Source organism: Equus asinus, chromosome 16 (assembly GCF_041296235.1).
Source record: "Equus asinus isolate D_3611 breed Donkey chromosome 16, EquAss-T2T_v2, whole genome shotgun sequence".
Classification (NCBI taxonomy): Eukaryota; Metazoa; Chordata; class Mammalia; order Perissodactyla; family Equidae; genus Equus; species Equus asinus.
In genome coordinates, this window is record NC_091805.1 from 25,776,794 (window position 1) to 25,799,616 (window position 22,823).

General features: G+C 40.3%; 2 protein-coding genes across 3 annotated transcripts in view; one reads left to right on the top strand and one right to left on the bottom strand.

Moving 5' to 3' along the window:
- Window positions 1-22,823, top strand: part of LRRC8C (leucine rich repeat containing 8 VRAC subunit C) — a 116,875-nt gene that overhangs the window by 31,979 nt on the left and 62,073 nt on the right. Inside the window, exon 1 of one of the 2 annotated variants that reach the window (XM_014841872.3) lies at window positions 9,993-10,132. The exons of the other annotated variant lie outside the window; for it this stretch is intronic. The gene's annotated coding sequence lies outside the window, so the exon portion shown is untranslated. Of the gene's footprint in view, window positions 1-9,992; window positions 10,133-22,823 lie in introns of those variants that run through there. 2 annotated transcript variants of the gene reach the window in all.
- LOC139040355 (serine/arginine repetitive matrix protein 2-like) lies at window positions 94-13,280 on the bottom strand. The gene is made up of 4 exons (XM_070486362.1): window positions 13,233-13,280; window positions 11,080-11,111; window positions 9,467-10,279; window positions 94-524 (listed from the first exon to the last, which is right to left on the bottom strand). The coding sequence occupies exons 1-3, from the start codon at window positions 13,278-13,280 to the stop codon at window positions 9,535-9,537; spliced, it is 825 nt and encodes a 274-aa protein (XP_070342463.1). The 3' UTR covers window positions 94-524; window positions 9,467-9,534.

A 22,823-nucleotide genomic window follows, 5' to 3' on the forward strand; every position in this document is an offset into this window, starting at 1 on the left:
ATTATCCCCATTTACCGATGGAGAAACCAAGGCTCAGAGAGGTTAAGCAACTTATCCAAGTTCTCATAGCTTTGGAAGATAAAACATGATTAATTACTGTAAGAGTGTACAGAACAGAAAGTGTTAGAAAAATTTTGTGGAAATAGGATTTGAATAGGACATTTAAAGACTGACGGAATTTGGAGGAGAGTGAAGAGAAAAGGGAAGTGAGAGAAATTAGAGGGTAGTGTAAAGACATGTACAAAATCCAGGAGGTGGTAGAGAGCTATAAAGCCACCAAAGGCACGTGCAGATTTGATTAGAGCGTCCCCTCAGAATAACTGCTGCAACAATTAGGAAGGTAATTTTGCCAGAAAACGTTGGGTACATAGGCATTCAGTTAACACATAAGTTTTAAGAACATGCAATACAAGTTAAAATCCAGATAAATCCAAATCCCTTTAGTCAAGGAATCACCACTTCCATGCTGCTTCTTGAGGTCTCCCAAGGATCAGGAGATGGGTTCACACTTGCTTCTCTCAAACCTGTTGAGAAGCAGAAAGGGAGAAATTTCCGCTCAGTTCTTGGTTCTTCAAGGCCTTCACAGGAGGAAAGATAAATACCCACAACTCTCCACAAAGATTATTCAGCAAAGATCATGATGACTCCCTCATTTTCTTGTGAAAATAGTGGCAGAGGATGCAGATGTGCATGTGGCTCTTACATCTGAAATTTGGACCATACCATTTGTCTCCAGTGGCCAGAAGACAAAACAGATCTAACGTTGTGCAGAGTTTTACATAAAACCTTCTTATTGATAGTTTTCAGAAATCATTTTGGAGTTTCCGAGGCTGGGCAGCAATCTATAAATGCTGTATATTAAATGATTTCTTCATCATTCTAAGAAATAGTCATCCAAGATTTTTAAAATTCCTTTCCCTTTGAAGCCCTCAAAAATGCCCCCACTATTTCCTGTCTCCATGCTCCTTGCGAGACTGGATGGGATGAGCTGTCAGTCTGACTTGAGGAAAAGCATTGTGATGTGATTTTAGTCTAGACAGGGTCACAATGTGCCCATCTGGGGACTGTGGCAATTGTAGGTGATTTAGGGGCTGGTAGTAACACCACTCCTGATCACGAAAAATTAAAGCTTGCCCAAGTAAAAAATTGATAAATTTAAAATATTGTTGCTTTTTCCTCCTTCTCTGGATACGGACTTAAACACTCAAGTCTATTTTGTATTTGTTTCAAATTATTGAAAGATTTTTCAAATGTATCTTACATTGGGAGCTTGACATGCATCAAAACCTTATGTGGAAGATTTCAAGGTGACTTGACAGGAGTGGCTCTCTACTCAAAGTGGGCTGCACAATACCTCTCTTCTCAGTCAATATGGGCTGATGAGATGGACATAACTCACCCTCAATTGTCCTGAAATATATTGCTTATAGTGAAATGAAGAACAAAACATTATATCTGGGAAGATAATGATCTAGAAATAAAACTCCAAGGAAGCAAGAAAATTAATGTTTATTTCTCTTAAGCATTCCAGAAAAAAAATCACATTTTCCAGCTGTTTAAAAAAAAAGTCTGATGTTATAAGGCAGAAAAGAAGTGGTAAGGATGTGGGTTTTTGAGTCAGGTTGCCTGGATTCCATGCCTGGCTCTGCCACTTAATACCAGCATGATCTTGGACAAGTCACATTACCTATCCATGCCTCAGCCTTCCTATCTGTGAAATGGGGACAGTAATAGTAACTACTTCATAGTGTTGTTAGATGGATTAAATGAAATAATACACATAAAATGCTTTAAACCATATCTGGGATAGAGTACTCAACAAATGTTAATTTACTACCCTATTTGTGACATCCAAATTCACTTGAATTTGAATTCACATCATTTGATGTGAATTCTCATCACTTGAATTCAAACTCAAATCACTTTAGCAAGTTATCAGTCTACCTCTTGAAATTTCCAGACTGGGTTGTTCCTAAACCAATTACTGTGATATTCTGAAGTCTTTGAAAACCTTTCAACCAGAAAATGTTTTTTTCAAAGAAACTGATTAGAAGCATTATTACAGAAAGCATAATTTTGAGTTCTGGTTTAGCCAATGAAATCAAGAGTCAATATGAAATGACATCAGATTAGATGTGAATAGATGGTTGTCAGCAGCATTTTACAAGCTGAAGAATATTGGGGACATTCAAGAAATCTGGATGTTTTCACTCTTAAATGAGACCACAGTTGTTTTCATGTTGTAGAAAAGGGATCCTCCCTTTGGTCACATGAAGGAATTTATCTTATCTGAATTCTAGTCTTTTCCTTTTTCTTCTTTGCTTTTGGAAGCAGTCAGTGTAGTTAACTACTATTGTCCACTCACCCCCAAGGCACACATCCACTCTTCACTATAAGATGGTATTTCCTTTTCACTGAGGATTAATTTTTAAATTCCTTTTTAAAAACAAGATAGAATATAAAATATTTTCTAATAATTGTAATGAAATGTTATCATGCTGGACAGAAATTCAAAGTGCCTTTCTTTGAAATTCCAAAGTCAGAGTGTATCATAGCTAATAGCCCCCTCCTGAATGTTCCACAGAAACAAGGAGGGATGGCTATAATTGCTCAACAGGGGTAGAAAAGCATGCATGTGAGAGAATATTCACAAGACCGGGGATGATTCAGGAGGGAGAACATCCAAGGACATAAAGTTATTCTACCAATGTCTAATTCCTAGGGAGGAAAAAGTCAGTTATTATCAAGAACTGTGAAAGATCTGAGACTATTCTCCTTGCAAACTAAAAAATTAGCCTGCCTGTTTCTTGGATGCTGGTAGAAGACATGAAACTCCTAGATCAGAGATGAAAGAAAGTTTATTACTCATAGCAATAGCAGTAGCCAGAGTATCAGCATTTTTGTGTCAGTTCTTAGAGCCCCAATTCCCATAGAAAGATGCAAAGAGGGCCAGATAGCAGCTTCACACACAGTAGGTTGTGTTGCAGGAGAAGAACCATAAGCTTAGGGAATGTGAACCTTTTGTATGAGTGTAAGTATGCCTGCCCTTTGCTCTGGAGAGAAACATTATCTTTATGACACCGGACAGTAAATATGCTTACCATTTGCTCTAAAGGGAGATATTATCTCTATCTTCAAAGGCTATTCACTATACAAATATCCTTAAAAATTTAGTCTGGAAGAAAGGGCAGTCAGTGCCTTGCTCACAAGATCTACAGAAATATTAGAGACCATGGAGAATTATCGCCCAAAAGTCATCAACAAATAAACTATTCTATGCCTTCTCTTGAGTGTTCAGAATGTATCTTTGTCATCCACCAGTTTCAGCTATCTCTAAAAGGATGTCAAAGAACCCAGAGGCTAATAAGAAGATGTAAAAACAAGGGAACTATTCCTCAGTGTAAAAAGGAATAAGGCTACACTATTACCACTGAGAATGGATGCTCTTTGACCTACTAAAGATGACAGACACTCTATTATGGCTGATGTTTGTAAGGAAAACAGTTGCAAAAAACATCTACCGACAGGCTTATCTTGGTAGGCATTCATTAAATGAGTTAATAGGGCCTATAATTCCATTCTCTTTCCAAGGAGAAAAATCTTATAAAGGTTCTGCAGTCTTTAATTCTAGAATAACAATTCATATATTCTATTCTGAGAGATTTTATTCATCTTGGAATGTTGATAGATGTAACAACAGAAATAGTTCCATGGCCAAATGAAGTTAGAGAAATGCTAGATTCAGCAAAGTTAAACAAGTATTTTTAAGGCAGGACTTAGAGCCCTAAGCATGTTAATATGCACTGTGAATCTCCAAGAGGGATATAATATTCCCCAAGTGAATTTGACCTACAGACCCCTATTTCTCAGGATACTCAAAGGATAGAGTTCTACAGAAAGCTGCTTGGAGATGCCTCAGTAGAGGAATGGCTCTATCTCACTGGCAATGGGTGGTGGAAGACAAAGGTGCTTTGGGAAGATGTTGACTGACTGGTCTTCCCTATTCTAGACAGATTTCCCATAGACAGCAGCCGTGGATGCCTCCCTACTTCCTTGATTAAATGTTGGTGATTATATCCAGTACTGACTGAAATCTAGGGAGGATAAATATGTATCATTTTAAGATCTAGGTGAAAGGTTTTTGTTTTGTTTTGTTTTTTTAGGAAGATTAGCCCTAAGCTAACATCTGCTGCCAATCCTCCTCTTTTTGCTGAGGAAGACTGGCCCTGAGCTAACAACCGTGCTCATCTTCCTCTACTTTATATGTCGGACACCTGCCACAGCATGGCTTGCCAAGCAGTGCCATGTCTGCACCCAGGATCCGAACCAGTGAACCCCGGGCCAGCGAAGCAGAACATGAGAACTTAATCACTGTGCCACCAGGCCAGCCCCTAGGTGAAAGTTTTAACACTGAAAAAATCCTAAGAAATTACCTATTCCAATTCCTTCATTTCAGATAAGGAGACTGAGGATGCAAAGATATTAAGAGACTTGCCCCAAGTCATAAAGTTATTCAATGGCAGAGTCATACCTGGAACCCAGGTCTCATTAGACCCAGTTTATGCTGTTTTCACTAATAGCAGTGAAAGTGACCATTAATGATCATTTATACTGAGAGGGAAAACCGGGCTTTCTTTTTGTTTTTGTCCTAGAGAGGTAAACAAAGTGAATGAATTCAGGAAATACATAAATGAACTCCAAAAAGCCTCAAGAAAATGTATTGTCTGTCAGTATGGGTGGTGGCTTTAAGAAGAGAGAATCTGGGCAAGGTTATAGGATTTTCTAAGTATACAAAGCACCATCCATGATAATTTTCCAGAGAGTCATGTTTATGTGAGTAACAAGAGTGTCTTCAATTTCACTACCCTGATAAGGTTTCTTGAGTCATTGATCTTCACGCCTCAGAGGGAGCAGCTTCTTCCTCAAAAGAAAGAAGCAATTCCTTAGGCTTGAAATTAGGTGCTTTGTCAGGGCTAATGTCACTGAAATTTGAAGCAAGTCAACGTTAAACTGTGATCTGAGATGTTCCATGGTACCTTCTATATGCATAATAAGATACGGTGTTAAGAAAAGATTGACAATTTTGAATCTTGGGAAAAATGAGTTACTTTCCTTAAAAGGTATATCTTAATGTATTTTTTTTAAATAAATAAGGAAGTTCTAAGCCCTTTAAGAAGGTTTCGTTATCTTTAGAATAATTCACTTCATGGATAGAGCCAGTCATTTGTAGATTAATTAATGTTAATACACGCAAAGTTCTTAGATGAGTGGCTGTATGTGTTAACAAATAGTAGCAAGCAAATATTATTTAGTAATGCAGTTATAGCAGTGATATTTAGGTGCAAAAAAAAAGTCACTCCTGAGAATGTCAAACTCATTTTTTACTTTAAACTTAGGCTACATATCTATCATGTGAAAGTTCCTTATTTATCATTGGCCCGTATGAACAATAATTCTAAGAATGAGGCTGTCTCCCTCATATATTTCATATTGTGTATATTCAGAGCTACAGACACTTGATGATCTTTCATTAAGAAGTTTGCTTTCAGTCATAAAATGCTTTTTAATTAAAGAGTAAGCTGTAAAATCACCTCATGAAGGCACATTTAGGATGTGAGTATGCTATTGGGAAAAGCACAAATGAGCCCAATTTCAAAAACTACTGCAAAAGTTCATCCTTATCCTTACTGAATATACTTGATGGATTCAGTTTAAAAATAACTATTCCTTTTCCATGTGATTGAGTAATGGTTAGGCATGAGAACTCTGAAATCAGACTTGCCCGAGTCCAAATCCTAATTCTTCCTCTCGTTGGTCATATGACCTTGGCTAGTTAGTTGATTATAATGTGCCTCAGTTTTCTCCTCTGTAGTGGGAGAAAATACCACTGCCTACCTAACAGATCGCTGGGGGGATGAAATGGGGCTGTACATATAAAGCCAGTACTTACTCAGCAACCTAGTATGCACCTAGTAAGTGCTTATTCGTTATTATTATTTCCAAAGAATATCTCACAAGTTGGGCAACCAAGCACTTCTATCTTGTGCATGTGTGTGTGTGGGGGGGGGGGGGGGATGTTAAAATATACTGGGCTGATTTTAGAAGAATTTGACCATAGTTTTGTAGTATCCTATTTTTAGGTCCTCAGCACCACCACTCTCTCCCTTGGCACAAATTCAACTGCCATTTAGGGGTCAAGACCACATTTGACCACGTTACCTCCTGGGCAACTTCCTGCACACAGAACATTCTCTACGAGAGGTTTCATTCTCCCTGTCCTAGCCTTTTTAATGGCACAGAGTCAAGGATTTCAAAACTGTTGCTAAAGGTGGGTTTTATCTTGCAGCTACTAATTCGGAGAGTGCCAATGGTTACAACAATGTTAACAGCTGAAACTTAAAACAATAATGTTTCCTGTTAGCTCAGGACCTTCCTACAGAGCACAGAAATGGTCTGGGGAGCAGATCTGCACAGAGTGGGTAGAGAATGCTGGGTAAAATCCTGCTGGTGGTTTTGGTTTAGAATTTAGATCTTACTTTCGCTATTACTAGGCAGTATCAACTGACATCAAATACAAAACAAAACAAGCATAGCAGGTTGGTCTTAAAGCACAAGCCCGGCACTGAAAAAATCAAGATTTAAGCCGATACATATTCATAATACACAATTTTAGCATAAACTTTTCATGAGCTAAAGGATTCAGGTTCTACAGCCTGTAGTTTAATACAAATTATTCTGAAATTTAGAACTAGTGCAAGCATTTGAAAGAGTTTAAAATTCCTTCTTTCAGGCTCTATGCTAGGTGTTGACGTAGAGATGAATAAAGATACAGTAGTGGAGCAAAAATGTAAAGAGAGAAATGGCAGCACATCACAGGAAGTGCTGAAGTAGAAGTTCGAACAGAGTGCAGTGGGAGTGCAAGGAAGGGAGAATTACACTTGTCTGCAGCCTGAGGAGACTTCACAGAGAAGGTGACTTTTGAATTATGCCTTCAAGGAATGATACAGCCCAGCCTGCATTTTCTTGTAGCTAACAATAAAACAACAAGGTAATATAATTACCATTTCCATACAACCCACAAAGGGCTTGCAGATATTGTTTCTAAGTCTTACCACAAGTCTAAAAAGTAGATATTGATGTTCCAATAGACTGCTGAGGAAACTGAGGTTCAGAGATTAAGAAGCACAGGGTCACATCATTCCATATGCCCCACCATAGTCCTGCACTGCCCAGAAAGATCTACTTCCACTCCCTATTGTCAACCAGTACGTGGTTAACTTGTAACTATGTGGAGTCTAAGAGTGCCAACTGGCTCTGGAAGACCATCTAGAATGTCAAGCTTTGGCCTAAAGAATTGAGTACTAAGTGAAAGGTCAGGATGATGGCTCTGTATACACAGTTCACCTAGTCCACCGTGCCCCCTCCCTTCTCTGAACTTCAACCACATGTAGTTTGAAATGGATTATTCTGATACATGTGCATGCCTGATTCCTGTGCATGCCTGATTCCCTCTCCCATGAACTGTGATAACCGTGAAGTTGGGGAATAAGCCTTATACTTCTTTGAGATCCTCGGGGTCCAGGATTCACAGAAAGGGCTGATTGATTGCTGATTCGCCTGGCGCTTTACTGAGGGCTTGAGAGGTATATATATTGATTTGAGTTAGGTTGACTGAGGTGAGGTGACTAGACTGAAGGTTTACATGTTATAAAGTAAGAAAAGGAGACCTAAGCAGTATAACACAGTGCCTCTCAGCCTTCAGTGTGCATGTGAATCGCCTGACTCCATGTAGAATTGTCCAATTCACCCCATTAGAGAAAAGGCACAGAGTAGACAAAAGTATTGCAATTAAGCAACTGGGAGCAGGGGGAGGGGCAGAATTAACATTCAGGGATTCAAATCCCATTTCCAAACCCCATTGCAGTTCCTGGTCCTTTTGCTTTCACAGCATTGAAGAATAATACAACAACAGCTACCATTTGCTAAGTACTTATAAAGTGCATGGCGCTGTTCTTGGTGCTTTCAACATGTTAGTTAATTCTCACAGCACCCTATAGTACTATATGTATATGACTGATAATGGACAAAAAAAATAAAAAGGAGCAGTAATTTCCCTACATTTACACAGGAAGAGCACGGATTTATTCCTGGTTCACTTGAGTCCGAAGTCTAGCATTGAAAGGTCCCTTGACACTGGGTAGAGAGGGAGCATTTCAGGGATGCCTAAGCTGGAGGTCAGGATGCCAGCCATACAAGGAGGATAGAGGTGCACTCAGAAAGCACCTGCAGAATCAAGCCGTCCACAGGAGGTAGCTGTCCTTAGGACTTGCCTCACTGACTGTTTAAATCCAGTTAAGGTATTCAAAACCTGGAGTTACCTCAGACAGTACCCGGTAGCTTGCAAAGGACCCATACTTTTTAGCAAACTGCTAGCGTCAGCCTCTGCCTTTCCCCCAGGAACTCTACAGGAATTTTTCCACCTGCTGTCTAGGAGGAAGACCCCACCCTAGATTTTTGTCTTGATTTAGGGGTTGGTGTTAGGTCATCTTCTAAGGCCTCAAGAGGTTCCAAGGTTGTCTTCTGGGAAGGACCCAACAACAGTACTGGAATTGGCAAAGTGTAGTCATTTGCTGGACAAGCAGGGGAAACAGTTAAAAGCCCAAGAGAACAACTTTTGGACAAATTTTGTTTTCATTTTGGCTTGGAAACAGAAATGGGGTAAAAGGAGGTGGCTGCTTTCTTAAGGCTGGCTGTGTAAGAACCAACCATCCAGTGAAAGATGATTAGTTGTCTCTTAACTGCTCTATTCAGGTACACCTGTCTTTCCCTCACTGCCAGGACAGAGCACTAGTTTAAGTTTTGGTGCTCTTAAAAGAACTAGGATTGTAACGCATCCCAGAGACTCTATATTACTTAGTAGTCTTGTCTGAACATTTTTTCACTGAACAGAAGATTTTCCATACAGATAGCTGTCAGCTTTCAAGAAGGCAGAGTTCGCTTTTTCATCCTAAATTTGCATAGGACAATGTGGAGAAGAAAAGCGGGGTTTAGATCGACAAATGAGAAGCCCTCCCCCATCCTCTTTAAACAACAGGTGGCTTTGACGTGCACCGTCAACTCCTTCATGCATAGCACGAAATTGTAGGTGGAACATTCAATTTCAGCTTCCCTGGAACCTGCTGCTGACAGATCAAGGAGCCCGGCTGTCAGTACCCAGGAACATGAGGGTTCCTGCGGAGAGCAGACTCGGGTGTCGAGGGGCTCACGGGCTTCATGGTCCAGGGAAATTAGTTTTTGCCTTTCTCCTTCTCGTCTCCCTCAATGCATCCCACCACCCCATTCCACCCTTCTGTTCTTCTGGGGAGAGGGAGATAAGGAGGAGGGACTATCCCTATCCTGACCCCAGGCCTTCAGAGGAGTTCCCAGAAGGGCTATTTTTAGCGGTAGCTGCTCCTCTCTAACTTACCCAGGGGAGGAGCTGCGGTAGTGGAGCGGATGCTGAGCGCAGAGAAGCCTCGGGTCTTCCGCGCATTGTTAGGGATGTGGGGGGGAGGTATTAGACGCAGCCGATTCCCCAGGCCGAGGCCGCCAGGTGGGCATCTCCGAGGCCGGAGCGGCCCCGCCGGACAGCGGCGGGAGGGTTTTTCCCTCGTCCTGAAGGAAGTCCCTGGCGGCCGGCGGCAGACCTCGCCGGCGGCGGTCCCAGGCGCGGGGTGGTCTCTGCAGGGGAGGAAGTTCCCGGGCACAGCGGCCTGCGTCACAGCGGGGCTGGGACCGCCGAGCGGGCTGGCGGGCGGCGGCGGCGACCCCGGGGCCGGGCGCTGGGCGGCGCTGGCTGCCGCTGGCCGGGCGGCGCGTGGGGCGGCGCTGGAGGCGGCTCCGGCGGCGGCCGGGGAGGCGGAGGGGAGGAGGGCTGCGGGGCTGGGGCGTTAGCTGCGTCCCGGCTCGAAGCCCGCGAAGAGGACTAGGAGGAAGGCGCCGCCGTGGCCGCGGTCGCAGTGCTCCGTGCGCGACAAGCCATGAGCAGCGGCCCCGCGGGCGACCCTGCTGTCGCTGGCCGTCGCTGAGCCGGGTCGGGAGACAGCTCGCCGCTCCCCAGCACCCTCCCCAGCCGGCACCCTCGCGCCCAGAGGTAAGGGCGGGGACCGCGGAGGGATGGAGAGCGGCGGCCGCAGAGCACCGCGGGCTCGGTCCGCTAGGTGCGCTGGAGCCGAGACTCGCCCCGCCTCGCTCGCGACCCTGCCTTCTCCCGGCTCTCGGGCGGGCAGAACGCGGTCGCCTGCCCAGTGTGTGGTCCTTGGAGCCGTCCGCTGCTAGGGCTCAGGGACCCGCCAAGCCCTACCCCACCCATCCCATCCCGCCCAGCACCCGGGCGAGAGACCCCAGCCTGGCGCCAAGCACAGCGCGGCAGGTTCTGCGGACTTGGCTGGGGGGGAGGGGGCGAGGGGGACAGCGGGTGGAGGATGAGGAGAAAACGCGGCCACGGCTGGGAGCGATCGTCGTTCTTTCCTACCTTAAAAATCCCTGAGACCCCAGGGCCTGTCCCTTCTGATCTGCTCTCCCTTTGCTTCCTCTGAGCCCCTGAAGTTAGCACTTTGGGGAGGTAGGAAGGAATTGAAGGTCTCCGAAGGGAACGAGAGCACGATGTCAGCTCCTTTGCAGGACCAGAGGGGAGAGAGGGTTTAGTCGGCTCGGGTGGGCCCCAGAAGCCAGGTGTCTAGGCCGACGGTTGAGGCCAGGACCGCTGCCTTCAACCAAACCCAGGCTGGCCGGTCTTTCCCTTTGCAGCTGGTTTCCAGCAACGAGGGTGGTTAGGGATGGAGTTAGCAACTCCGGAACCTTAGGATGTGCTCTCTAGACGCTAATTCCTTTCTTTTCCCCCTCAGCCAATTCTTCCCTCCCCCACCCCGCGCCTGCCGGTGTACATCAGATTACACTTCCTTCAAAACCTTGCCCCGTACCAATCTTTGAACAGCCACAGACACCTAGCCCACATCCCAGGACCGATATTTCAGATCGTAAAGCCCAAACTTCGCTTGGTTTCGAATTCTTTTTAAGCATTTTAAACTCCCAACAAACCTGTTAAGGAACACTTTCAAGTCCCCATCCTCCTAAAAGTAAAAAATAAGACCCAGTCAGTCTTTGTGGGAGTGCCGGCCTTGGGGAGAGGGAGGTTTGAATGACCCTATTTAACGCAGCCTTATGGGGGAGGAATAGATAAAGGAAATAGCAGTCCTATTTTAGTCACATACTTCTTACAAGCCCTCAGTAATGTAAGAAATGGAGCCTGAACCAGTGGGCACATTTCCGGACAGGTATGTGGTGGGTTCCGAAGGCATTCATACGCTTCGTCGTGGACACCTCATTAAAATGCCATCTCGATGGAGGAGGAGGAAAAGTGATGGGAACCCTCATGCTTGGCACAACACTGCAAAGTCGCCAGAACCAATGAGCTTTATACATTCATACATTTCCTTTCTTTGTTTTTCAATGATTTGTGTAAAATATAAGCTTAACCTCGCCAAATTTGCTCAAGTCCATAAACCATATGTTGGATGTGTGGACACAGATAACAGATTAGATGTATACAGCTCTATGATATTTGCATTTCTTCTGACTCAAATAGCGAAGACCAAGGTACACGTGTAACCCTGATTTACTTTACTTTGGAGTGTTTAACTTAAATACTGTCTTGAGATCACTTTGTTGCTTTTGAAGGAGAGGTAGGGAGCAGCTTTGCAAGGATGAAGATTTTTCGTGGTTCTCGTAATAGATTGACCACAGATAGGGCCCACCAACCCAACAATGGTATCATAGAGAGCATGATGTTTGAGAATTTTCTTATTAATAAAATTATCAAAGCCTTTGTTAATGATACTGATCTCTTCTCAGATTGACTAAGCACTTTGTTTAATGAAATTTTTTAGAAGGGAATGCTTTCAGTGAAAAAAATGTATTAAGGATTGTAAGAGAAAAGAACAAATAATTTTACATGTATATGAAGTTTATCTTTTAAAAACAGAACAAAGCAATATTTTTAACTCTTAAGGTGCCCAGTTTTTACCAAATTGTTATGATTTTTCCATTTAAGTTATAATAACCAATAACATTATAATAAAGTCCAAGTTTAAAAAGAAGTGGGGTGGAAACTTATTTTGCCAAGCATTGTGTTAATGGTTTAATATAATACCTTACTATAATATAGTCTGGCTGCTCTAGGTACCTAACATACATTTTCTCAGATTCTTACAAGAGACTCTTAAGGGAGATGGTGTCACCCACATTTTACAGAAGAAGAGGCTCAGAGTTTGTGATTTGCCCAAGACCATACAGCTAGCAATGCCTGAATGAGGCCAAGCCTCTTTAGCCTTGGTGGTATACTTTTCCATTATCCGAAGCTTCTTCTTTTCCTACTCAAATTTATTAACTTACCGTCACGACTATTTGAGGAAACTGAGATTGAGGAAGTAAAGTCACCTGCCCAGGGGTTTCCATGTAACTAGTATATAATGAATTCAAATTTGGAATCAGGGCCATCCGTTTTGAAAACCCATGTTCTTGCCACTGATCTCTATTGAATGACTGATTAAGAACTAACCAAATGGACATTTCATGCCTACTGATCAGCTATTCTCATCCACATGACAATGGTGGTCTCATGGGCTGCAACCCACTCCCAAGATTTTATACTCAACCCCTGGAGTGCTGGCTTTATCTCCAGCCCTGGATCACTGATGAAAGCATATTGCAACCAACGAGGGTGACATTACTATGGAGGTATCCTTGAATCTACTTAATTTCTCTTAAAATATAAATCATCCCAGATTGGCATGGGGAAAAGAGCATGGCCTCAAGATAGGGAACACTGGTATCAAATTGTGGCTGTACTGCATAGTAGGAGTGCACACTAATTCCCCTTAACTTCTCTGAGCCCAGTTTCCTCATGTAAATGGATTATTATATGGATGAAATGTAACAATCCGTGTGAAGGACAGCTCCTGTCACCTAGTAGGTGCTCAGTAAATGGTAGGGGTTAATACACCTGTATCCTAGCACTGACTGAAGTCTCTGCTGTATTTCACTCTCCATGTGCTTTACATGCATATAGGGATTAGTCATTGCTATCAGTGATTCACTCTTCAGCTCTACAAAGATCTAATCTGGTTTTTAGCATCTTTAACTTTCGAATCACATCCTTTTTTTGTAGTCCTGACTTACAAACATTTACTCACCTTATCCTTTGCTCCACTCTGCGTATTTTTTATAACTTGATAAGCCATATTTCAATGGATTGGAATTTGTATTTTTTGGCAAACACACTTTCCTGTTTTCTGCCTCTCTTGATTTCTCGGCCTTGCTTATCGCTCAAGGCACCGTGACAATCCCAGTATCCCCACACAGCTCTGTCAGCTAAAATTCTGCATCTTCTTTCAGGCCCAGCTACCTCCTTCCTGAGCCCATATGCCTTCCACTTAAAAATTTAACTTTTTAAGTTATTTCCCCAGGTAATATCCTGAAGCCTATAAACTCTTTGAGGAGAGGGACATTTTTCTATTTCTTTATATTCTTAGCTTAGTATGAAACATAGATGCTTTCTATTTCTTGAATAAAAGATGAGTCAGATATTCTGAGAGAGAGCCTCACCCAAATTATTTGTCTCTGTTACATGATGGTTAGTGGCACCTTCCTCTCTATTTTGAGACTTGTTCAGCCCAGCCTTCTCCACCAATTTAACTGGAATTACATTTACTGGAAGCCCTTGTTCTTAAACAAAGCCTTGGCCATTAGGTACCATGTAAGATAGCCATGTTTCATTAATAAATTGCTCCCATGGTGGTATAATAACTTCATTAGGTTGCAAATATATTGAGCATGCACGTCAACAGTATTTGAGTAGTTTGGCATTTTAGATGGGACAATGGTCCAGGTGGATTTCTTTAATTAGGAATAGGATTTACCTGAGGTGTCCCTTACCTTAGAGAGAAGGTTGAGATAATAAGCAAGGAGGATTTCAAACCCCTTTGGTTGGAAATAGGACTAATCGTGGCACAGTGTGGAGACTAACAACTAGAAGTGACCTTCATGAGAGAATTAGCACAGGAAAAAGACCCAGACAGTCTCACCACAAATGTGAGAGGTGGAAAAAGTAAAAAGAAAGAGGTAAAAGAAATAAAGCACGGCTGTAATACTGTATGACCAAGGCCTGCTCCATATTGGTCATTCCTGGACAGCAGAAATAAGAAAGAGACTGTGGGGTCAAGGTGGGCAAGGGAGGAGAGAAACTAGTGTGGCCACAATCATCTAGTACATTAATGCACTCCCATTTGCTCCCAGGCTGGCACAGAAAGGCAAGAAGGTAATCTCAGAGCTTTGCTTAAAGTAGTTTGGCAAGAATATGTTGAAAATTTCCTAATTATTAAAAGGTAGAGAATGACTAAATTCTTTTCCAATGTCAGGCATGAAACAAAAGAAAAGAACGTGGGTTATCTACTTCGAAGTATAACACGCTGTCACAAGTTCTGGGAGTGAAATTAGGATCGTTTTCTGGTGTTAGATGGGTGTCCTTTTAATATGGTTCTGTAGTCTATGGTGTATCTAACTGTGAATGGCAGTTGGTAGAGAAATGGTAATATGGGTTCAGAAAATGAATAGTATTCAGAAAAGAAAAGAATTGGCAAAATTGAAAAATCAGTTTTAAGAAAGATGTTTTAAAGCTTAGGGAAGTAACTGAAAATGTTCCAGATGACTGAAGTATTTTGAGTCAAAGGAATCCAGAAATATATGTTGTCTGAGGAACCCTTCTAAGTACTTGGAAGAACCAAAGGTTTTCCCATGCTGGAAAAGGGTGGGAAGGCAGAGCAAAGAGGAACATTTGGCTAAGCCAAAAAACTGCCCAAGGACTTGAAACACTCGAGAGAACATAATGGAGCTCATAGAGAAGTGTTTCCAAACCTTTTTTTCATTATTCCCCTCCCTCCATAAGCCATTTTTAGATAAATTGTAATATAGTAGTCCTCCTTTTATCCTTGGGGGATGCATTCCAAGACTCCTAGTGGATGCGTGGAATCGAGGATTGCACCAAACCTTGTATCTACTGTGTTTTTTCCTATACATACATACATATGGTAAAGTTTAATTTATAAATTAGGCACAGTAAGAGATTAGCAACAATAACAAATAATAAAACAGAACAATTATAACAAATACTGTAAGAAAAGTTACCATAGATCTTAGCAACGTTTTTCTTTCCTTCTCAAGTCATAAACTTTCACCTTTTCACTTAGAGGAGGCACTTTATGGCTTCTCCTTGGAATATCCAAATTGCCAGCATCACTACTCCTGTGCTTTGGGGCCATTATTAAGTAAAATAAGGGTTACTTGAACACAAACACTGCGATACCGTGACAGTGATCTGATAATATAGATGGCTACGAAGTCACTAAGGGGCAGTAGTGTATACAGCGTGGATATGCTGGACAAAGGGATGATTCATGTCTGGGGACGGGAGGGGGCCTAACAGCTTAAGATTTCATCATGCTACTCAGAACGATGTGCAATTTAAAATTTATGAATTGTTTATTTCTGGAATTTTCCGTTTAATATTTTTGGACCATGGTTGACCATGGGTAACTGAAACTGCGGAAATCAAAACTGCAGATAAGGGGGGACTGCTGTACCACAGATGCACTATATATCTGTTTATGTACTGTGGCCTTTAGCAGGCTAAACACCAATATTTAAGATTTTTTCTACCCCCCCAGAACCAATTTTCGACAGGGACAAGACTGCCCGTCGATTGAGACCACATGGTGTAGCATGATTCTATATTATGTTCGAGAATCACAAAAGAGCCATATGGAAATAAAAGACATGAAGAAAAGTCAATACACATATATATTTCTATGAAGGCACATGATACATTAGCAAATTCTCTGGAATTAGCTTGCTTTCTTTTCTTTGCTTTTATAAAAAAGCGTACTTCATTGGCTCTTAAACTGAAATAAATATGTAAAAATATAAGGTTTCTAGTTGTCCCAGTTCCACCTTGGCAAAATTGTTAAATTCATAAAGTCATCTTCCAAAGCCTCCTCTAACTGCATCCTTTGGTTTCCTGGATGGGAAGCCCTGCCCAAACTTTAAATGCTCAGCATCCTTTATTTACTTCTGTTGTGCTGGGAAGGCTCTGCTATTAGCCATTCATTCTTGTGACTGGTCAATTATACATGAGTATAAATTAGTTTGTCTTTAATAGAGCATTTGTACTTCAAGCGACTTGTTTATAATTATGAAACACTATGTTCCCTATCAATTTCAGTTCACAACAAATAGATATTTGGGGAGAGTGGGGCCTCTGAAGTCATTCTTAACTTTTTCATGCTACACCATCCAGCTTTTATTTTAACCATATTGCTCTTTTCCCTTTCCTTTACCCTCAAACCCCCAGTAATGTATTTGTTTTTCAACATCTTTTCTCTTTGATTTTTGGAGCTGCACTGAAACTTCCCTTCGGGCAGAGGCCATATCTGTGTTGTTCACTTCTGTACCCACAGCACCTGTGTGGTGCCTGGCACACAGCTGCTCAAGACATGGTCGTGGGATAAATATTTAATGATATATCTTACAGCAACGTTTCTAATCTTCCATCTTGGAGTATATGCATTTCCTTTTCTATTATTTTAAATTCTGGTAATGAAATTTGATAATGTAATTAGAAGCTATCCTTCTTAATAGGGTCATGAAATATGTACACGGAAATATTTCTATATGTGATTGGAAATTAGGAACAAGTATTATATAAAATATGAAGTCAGGACATCAAAATAAATCCTAGGGAAAAGTTGCTAAATAAGCTAAATGTATGAAAACTCTTAGGTCCTGTGAGTTCTCCCTGTGTATTTGAAGAACTTGCCAAATCAATAGAAATTGCCAACTAGTCTTTCTCAAATATCTTTTGAAGTTTATGAAAATTAGAAACAGGCTTAAATAACTTTTTTTTTTTCAAGATTTTATTTTCCCTTTTTCTCCCCAAAGCCCCCTGGTACATAGTTGTGTATTTTTAGCTGTGAGTTCTTCTAGTTGTGGCATGTGGGATGCCACCTCAGCATGGCCTGATGAGCAGTGCCATGTCCGCGCCTGGGATCCCAACCGGCAAAACCCTGGGCCACTGAAGTGGAGCGCGTGAACTTAACCACTCAGCCACGGGGCCAGCCCCTAAATATCTTTTTTTTTTAATGAGAAAAATATAACCATAAATCCAACTCCGGGAAAAAATACTATGCAAGATTATTAAGCTAATAACACCTTGCTTTTAAAAAATAACTGTGAGAATAGCTTCATTAGGAAAACATTGTTAGGCTAATTTGTATTATCTCCCTTAACATTAGCAAGGTCCAGGATAATGTTCTTATCAGCAAACTTAAGAAATGCTGTCTAGCACACACAACTTTCTACTTAATGCACAGCTCTGTGGGTGCTTGTAACCAGAAAGTAAGTAAAATTGAGGAGCTAGTAGCTGGAGGTGTGTCTAGGGTTTGGATCTGAGTGGAGTGTTTCAGCATTTTATCTAAGGATCTGGATGGCATAATAGAAAACAGGTATCTGATATTTCTATAAGCAGGTCCATGGTGGATAGAGCAACTTGATATTGAATCAAGGATTGGAAATGAGCTTGGCAAAATAAAAGAAAATGAAGTAAAAATGAAAAGATGAGATTGAGTGCATTCATGGTGGTATGCATAGACAAAAAATGAAAACAATAGCCAAAACTAAGCAATGAAATTCATTTAAGGATCGTATAGGGCCATACCTTAAAGAAAAAGAAACAAACCAACTACACAAATAAACTAAATTTTTCTGTGGTTATGTTCATTTCTGTATCACCAGTATTTAGGACAGTGCCTAACATGTAACAAAGGATCAATAAATATTTGTTGAGTGAACAAATGAATGAAATGCAAGATGGAGAAAGGCGAACTATATGCCATTAGGGCAAAAGTAAAAGTATTCCCAAGATAACTAGCGGACTGAATAGCTGGTTAGAAAAACTTTTTGGACAAATCGTTTATGAGCATATGTTCAACTTGTATTTCAGTCTTAGATATAAGAGAAAAGTTTTCTGGTAGGTCACTTCAAAAATTCATTCTTACCAGGGACATTTTATAAGAGTAATAGATGGTTAGATATCATTGTTAGACTACATGAAAAATACGGGTTCAATGTTACTAGACTCTTGACTAGCAGTTGACAGTTAACTGGGTGGCTCAGTGGCCAGTTTCCAAGGACAAGTCTTATCCTCATTCAGTATCATACAAGAGGCTAGCCGGTGTCATAAGGATGAAAAAAATTAAAGACAAAGATTGGAAAGGAAGTGAAAGTATCTCTCCTTACAGACTTTGTGATGAGAAGTTAGGATTCCATATCCTAAGGAATCTACGAAGCAGCCACTAAAACTAAGTGCTACACTCATCTCTAGTCAGTATGCAGGTATTTGAAATTCACAACAAAACCTTAGAAGTAAATCTGTTAACAGCCCCTGTTTCAGTCAGCCCTTGTACATGAATGTGAAGATGAGTTTACTTATCCTGAAAGGGTATCTAATAACAGAATAACTAATAACGTTTTACCTATCAACTTTTTTTTTTTACACTTCACAACTTTCCCCATAATGTGATTCAATAAACAGAACAGCCTACTGTTGACCTAATTGAGGAATTAAGGAGCAAATCAATGAAAACTAATGATTTCTAGCATCTCTTTTACTTGTGAATGCCACATCCTGGATTACAGGAGAGGGAGCAAACCTCTGGTGCTGTGTAGACGTTGTCTAGTGTGTATCAAACATGTTTTGGGGATAAAAAATCTGTTCCTTTTTTTATTGCTCCAAATTTGGAATGTAATCTTAAAGCAACATTATAAAATATTGTCAGGCAAGAATATAGATGCGTAATGCTAAGAGAAAGCCATATTGTTGGTTGGCTTATTAACTAGTAACAACTAAATCAGAAAGTATATAAGAAATGGAAGAATTTTAGTTTCTCTAGAGGCCAGGAATCTCTTATTATTCTGCTTGTTTGACTTCAGCTATTTATAATTTTGAAATACCAAAAAACAGCACAAAAACAAGAGAGCTAATTGCCCCTTCTGAAAGAACACATTTGGGTTGGGTGAGGAAAAAAATAGCTTTTGCCATCCAGGTAAAATGTACAGTAAGTGAATAATTTTACAGCCGCATATAGAGAAAAGATCATCTCAAAAATAATTTTTCTTTCTAGCTACCGGTTATCCTATTAAGCTACTTTAAAAAATAATTTTATTGCAATATGTGTTGTTTATCATATAAACACATAAGCTAAACAATGGTGGATGATGGTATTTAAAGTGTTAAACTTTACTTTTTAAGATAGGATTAATTTTATAAAGCAATCATTATAGTCTTATTATTTGAATATTATGAAGAACAAATTATGTTTTCATATAAATATTATACATAGGTTAAAATTGTCATATGATAGTATTTTGTCAAAGATTACTCATTCATTACCTAATTTTAATATTAATCCCAGGCCTTAAAATTAATTATCTTGAATTAGAATTTCTACTGCCACTTAAAAATAATATAATTGCTATTCATATTAAAAACTTATCAGAGAAATATGACATTCTGTGGTTTCACATTACTACAGCATTGTCTGAAATTTACAACAACCATTAAAGAAACAGACACTAGTTATAATTCAATGTTGTTAAACATATCTGCAAACACTTAAAAGTTTTAGTGAAAATAATGATCTGACCTTTGAGATAAATATAAGGAATTTATTAACTTCCAATTGAATATGCATCCTATCAGAGAACAGATCAGTCATACATGAACTAAAATACATTTTAAAAGCTTTATTGAGATATAATTTACCTACTATAGCATTTATTTGTTTAAAGTATACAATTCAGTGGTTTTTAGTATAATTACAGAATTGTGTAATCATCACCACAACTTTAAAACATTTTCATCACCTGAAAAAGAAACCCATACCCATTTAGCTATCACTTCCCACAATACTCCCCACTTCTCCTCCTCCCAAGTTCTAGGCAGCCCCTAATCTATTTTCTGTGTCTATAGCTTTGTCTATTCTGGACATTTCATGTAAATGGTATCAGACAATCTGTGGTCTTCTGTGACTGGCGTCTTTCATTTAGCATATATTTGAGGTTCATCCATGTTGTAGCATGTATCAGTACTCCATGCCTTTTTATTGCCAAATAATATTCCATTGTGTGGCTATACCGTATTTTCTTTATTCATTCATCAGTTGATGGACATTTAGGTTGTTTCCACTTGGGGGCTATGAGGAAGATGCTCCTGGGAACATTCCTGTGCAAGTTTTTATGTGGACGTACGTCCTCATTTCTCTTGGATGGATATGTGTAGCAGCAGAACTGCAGACTGATGCGTAAGTTTGTGTTTAAAATTTTGATGTAAAATAAGGTGCAATTTTTGCATTATATCCCAAACTAGAGTAAAATCAGGGCTAAGACATTTAACTGTCTTTTTAATGAAAATTAGCAAAATAGTTTAATTTGTCCAAGTATTCATCATCAGGGATATCAATTGAACTCTGAATTTTATATAATTCAATCAAACATTGCAAAGTACTATTAAAGCACTACTAAATCTCTTTAAATTTTGGATTAAAGATTCTGGTTAGGAAATATAGACAGGCCTGCTAAAGGCTATCTGGATAGCTCTTTGCGTATTTTTTGGTTCCTTATTCTTAGTAACCTGGACACCACCCATTAACTCCAAACTTCCCTTTTGTACACGTTTTCCTCTTTTGTGTGGGGCAGTCGGAGGGGGGATATTTTTCACATTCCCTTAGTCTAGATGTCTGTAAGTGTTTATTAGCTTCTGCCTAGAAAACATCAGCTCCGTTCATTTGAAGGTCTGTACAGTCTCGTCAGTTTCCCTCTGGAAAGAGGTAAAGGCACTTTTTAAAGTAAAACGCCTTGCTTTGGTTAGCATTTTTTCAGGCACTGTTCTTTCGCCTGGGGTGGTAATGGAGGGATCATCTCGATAAATTGTAGATTTGATCTGTTTTGTCTATTTAGAACTGTTCTTTTAATTCACCGTCAGACCAAGACCTGGCAGAAATTTCCCTTAACCCTTTCTCTTCACACCCTCATAAACCAACCACGCAGGCAGGTTTTCCCTTTCCCTTCAATAGAGTGAATGTATTTGATTAAGGAGGTGTTCTCCTGACACAAACGACAGACTCTGTGGCCGTTTAACCTCCATTCTTAGCGAGGTCCTGAGCAAGTGGCAAGCAATAGGTCTAGTAGGTGCCCGAAGAACGACTGACCACAAAAACAGAACGCTGTGAGTAACTGCTTCCAGACACAGGCAAACGGACAGAAAACCTTTGAAGGAATTCCTGCATAAAATTCTAACTGCTGGACAAACGCAAATACAGATGCAAATATATGCACAGTCCCACTGCAAGCAAAACACAAAATAACTTAAGATGTCTGTGAATGTTGGCAACGGATAATTTTCAAAAAGTTGAACATGACTCTTAAATGAATATGGAATGAACATGTCAAAGATCTAGTCAATTCCTTAAGAGCCAGCTGGTTCAAAGAGCATTCAAGGAACTATTTGAAAAAAGAATGTTAGAATAACATTGCTAGGTTAGATACAAAACTAGGCAATGTCCTTCAGGGCAATAAACAACCTACTGTTTGGAGTTCTCTTTTCTACTGGACAAAAATCTACAAATCTGGAATTTAATCAGCCGTAATTAGCAAGTCAAAGAAAGGTGTATTTCCCTAACTAATCCTTGGGTGGGCCAGTTAAACACTTCTTCAATATTACGTTGAAAGGATATACTGCCCTCCCTTTCCGTCATTTCCAAGTTTTGGAAACTTTTTTTTTTTTTAACAATGCATACTTGCTCATCCTAAACTTTCTTCCTAAGGGCTTCGGTTGTTTCTGAGTAATATAATGGACATTTAGCCATGGTATGTATCAAATACAAAACGTTGGCCTTGGAAATCCTCAAACTTAAAACATGGGACAGAGACTTTGGTTCCTACTCTTGACTCCCCTTCTTGGAGATTCCTTATGTCCCTCACATATCAAAATACCTCTCTAATCTCATCCTGGGGAGGAGTTCTGTTTTAACTCCAACTCCAAGATCAACAAATTCTTAGGGCCCAAACTGCTCTCCAAGCTCTCAACTTAGATGGCAAGTCATCTTAAGCCCAGTAGAATGAGAATGCTTTCAGATGGTCATTAGACTTTGACATTCAAGTGCTCAAATTGCCATATCACAGTAAAAATATACAGAGCTCAGGAAGAGAAACACAAAGGATCTCAATAGCATACGTGCATGAAGTTCCTGATCCAGAGGCTGCCAACTGCTCTGCTTCTTTTGAGATGTGCATTCTGCATGGAACCTTCAAGAACGATTACAATAGGAATTGGTAAACTGTGGCCCAGTAGTTTGGTTCTGCAACTGTTTTTGTATGGCCCACTTGCTGAGGTTGGTTTTTACATTTTTGAAGGGTGGTTTCAAACTTTTTAAAAGAATATACAATGCAGACCATATGTGACCTGCAAGGCCTAAATATTCCCCATCTCTCCCTTTATAGAACAAATTTACTGATACCTGCATTAAAAAAATATATATCAAAGTTTTAAAACAAACTTCCTACAAGGGAAAATCTCTCTAGTAGGCTAATTCAAAGATTTGCTTTTGGTAGGGACATTCCATAGGAAAAGAGAATGGTTAGAAAAGCATTAGATTTATCATCAGGAGAAAATAATA

Excerpts from the sequence above, each read along its gene's own strand:
- LOC139040355 (XM_070486362.1), bottom strand. The coding sequence starts at position 13,280 with ATGGCTTATCAAGTTATAAAAAATACGCAGAGTGGAGCAAAGGATAAG. Across the intron at positions 11,112-13,232 it reads AGAGTGGAGCAAAGGATAAG|GAGGATGGGGACTTGAAAGT; the intron begins GTGAGTAAATGT and ends TTTTACTTTTAG. Across the intron at positions 10,280-11,079 it reads TTGAAAGTGTTCCTTAACAG|GCGACCGCGTTCTGCCCGCC; the intron begins GTTTGTTGGGAG and ends CACACTGGGCAG.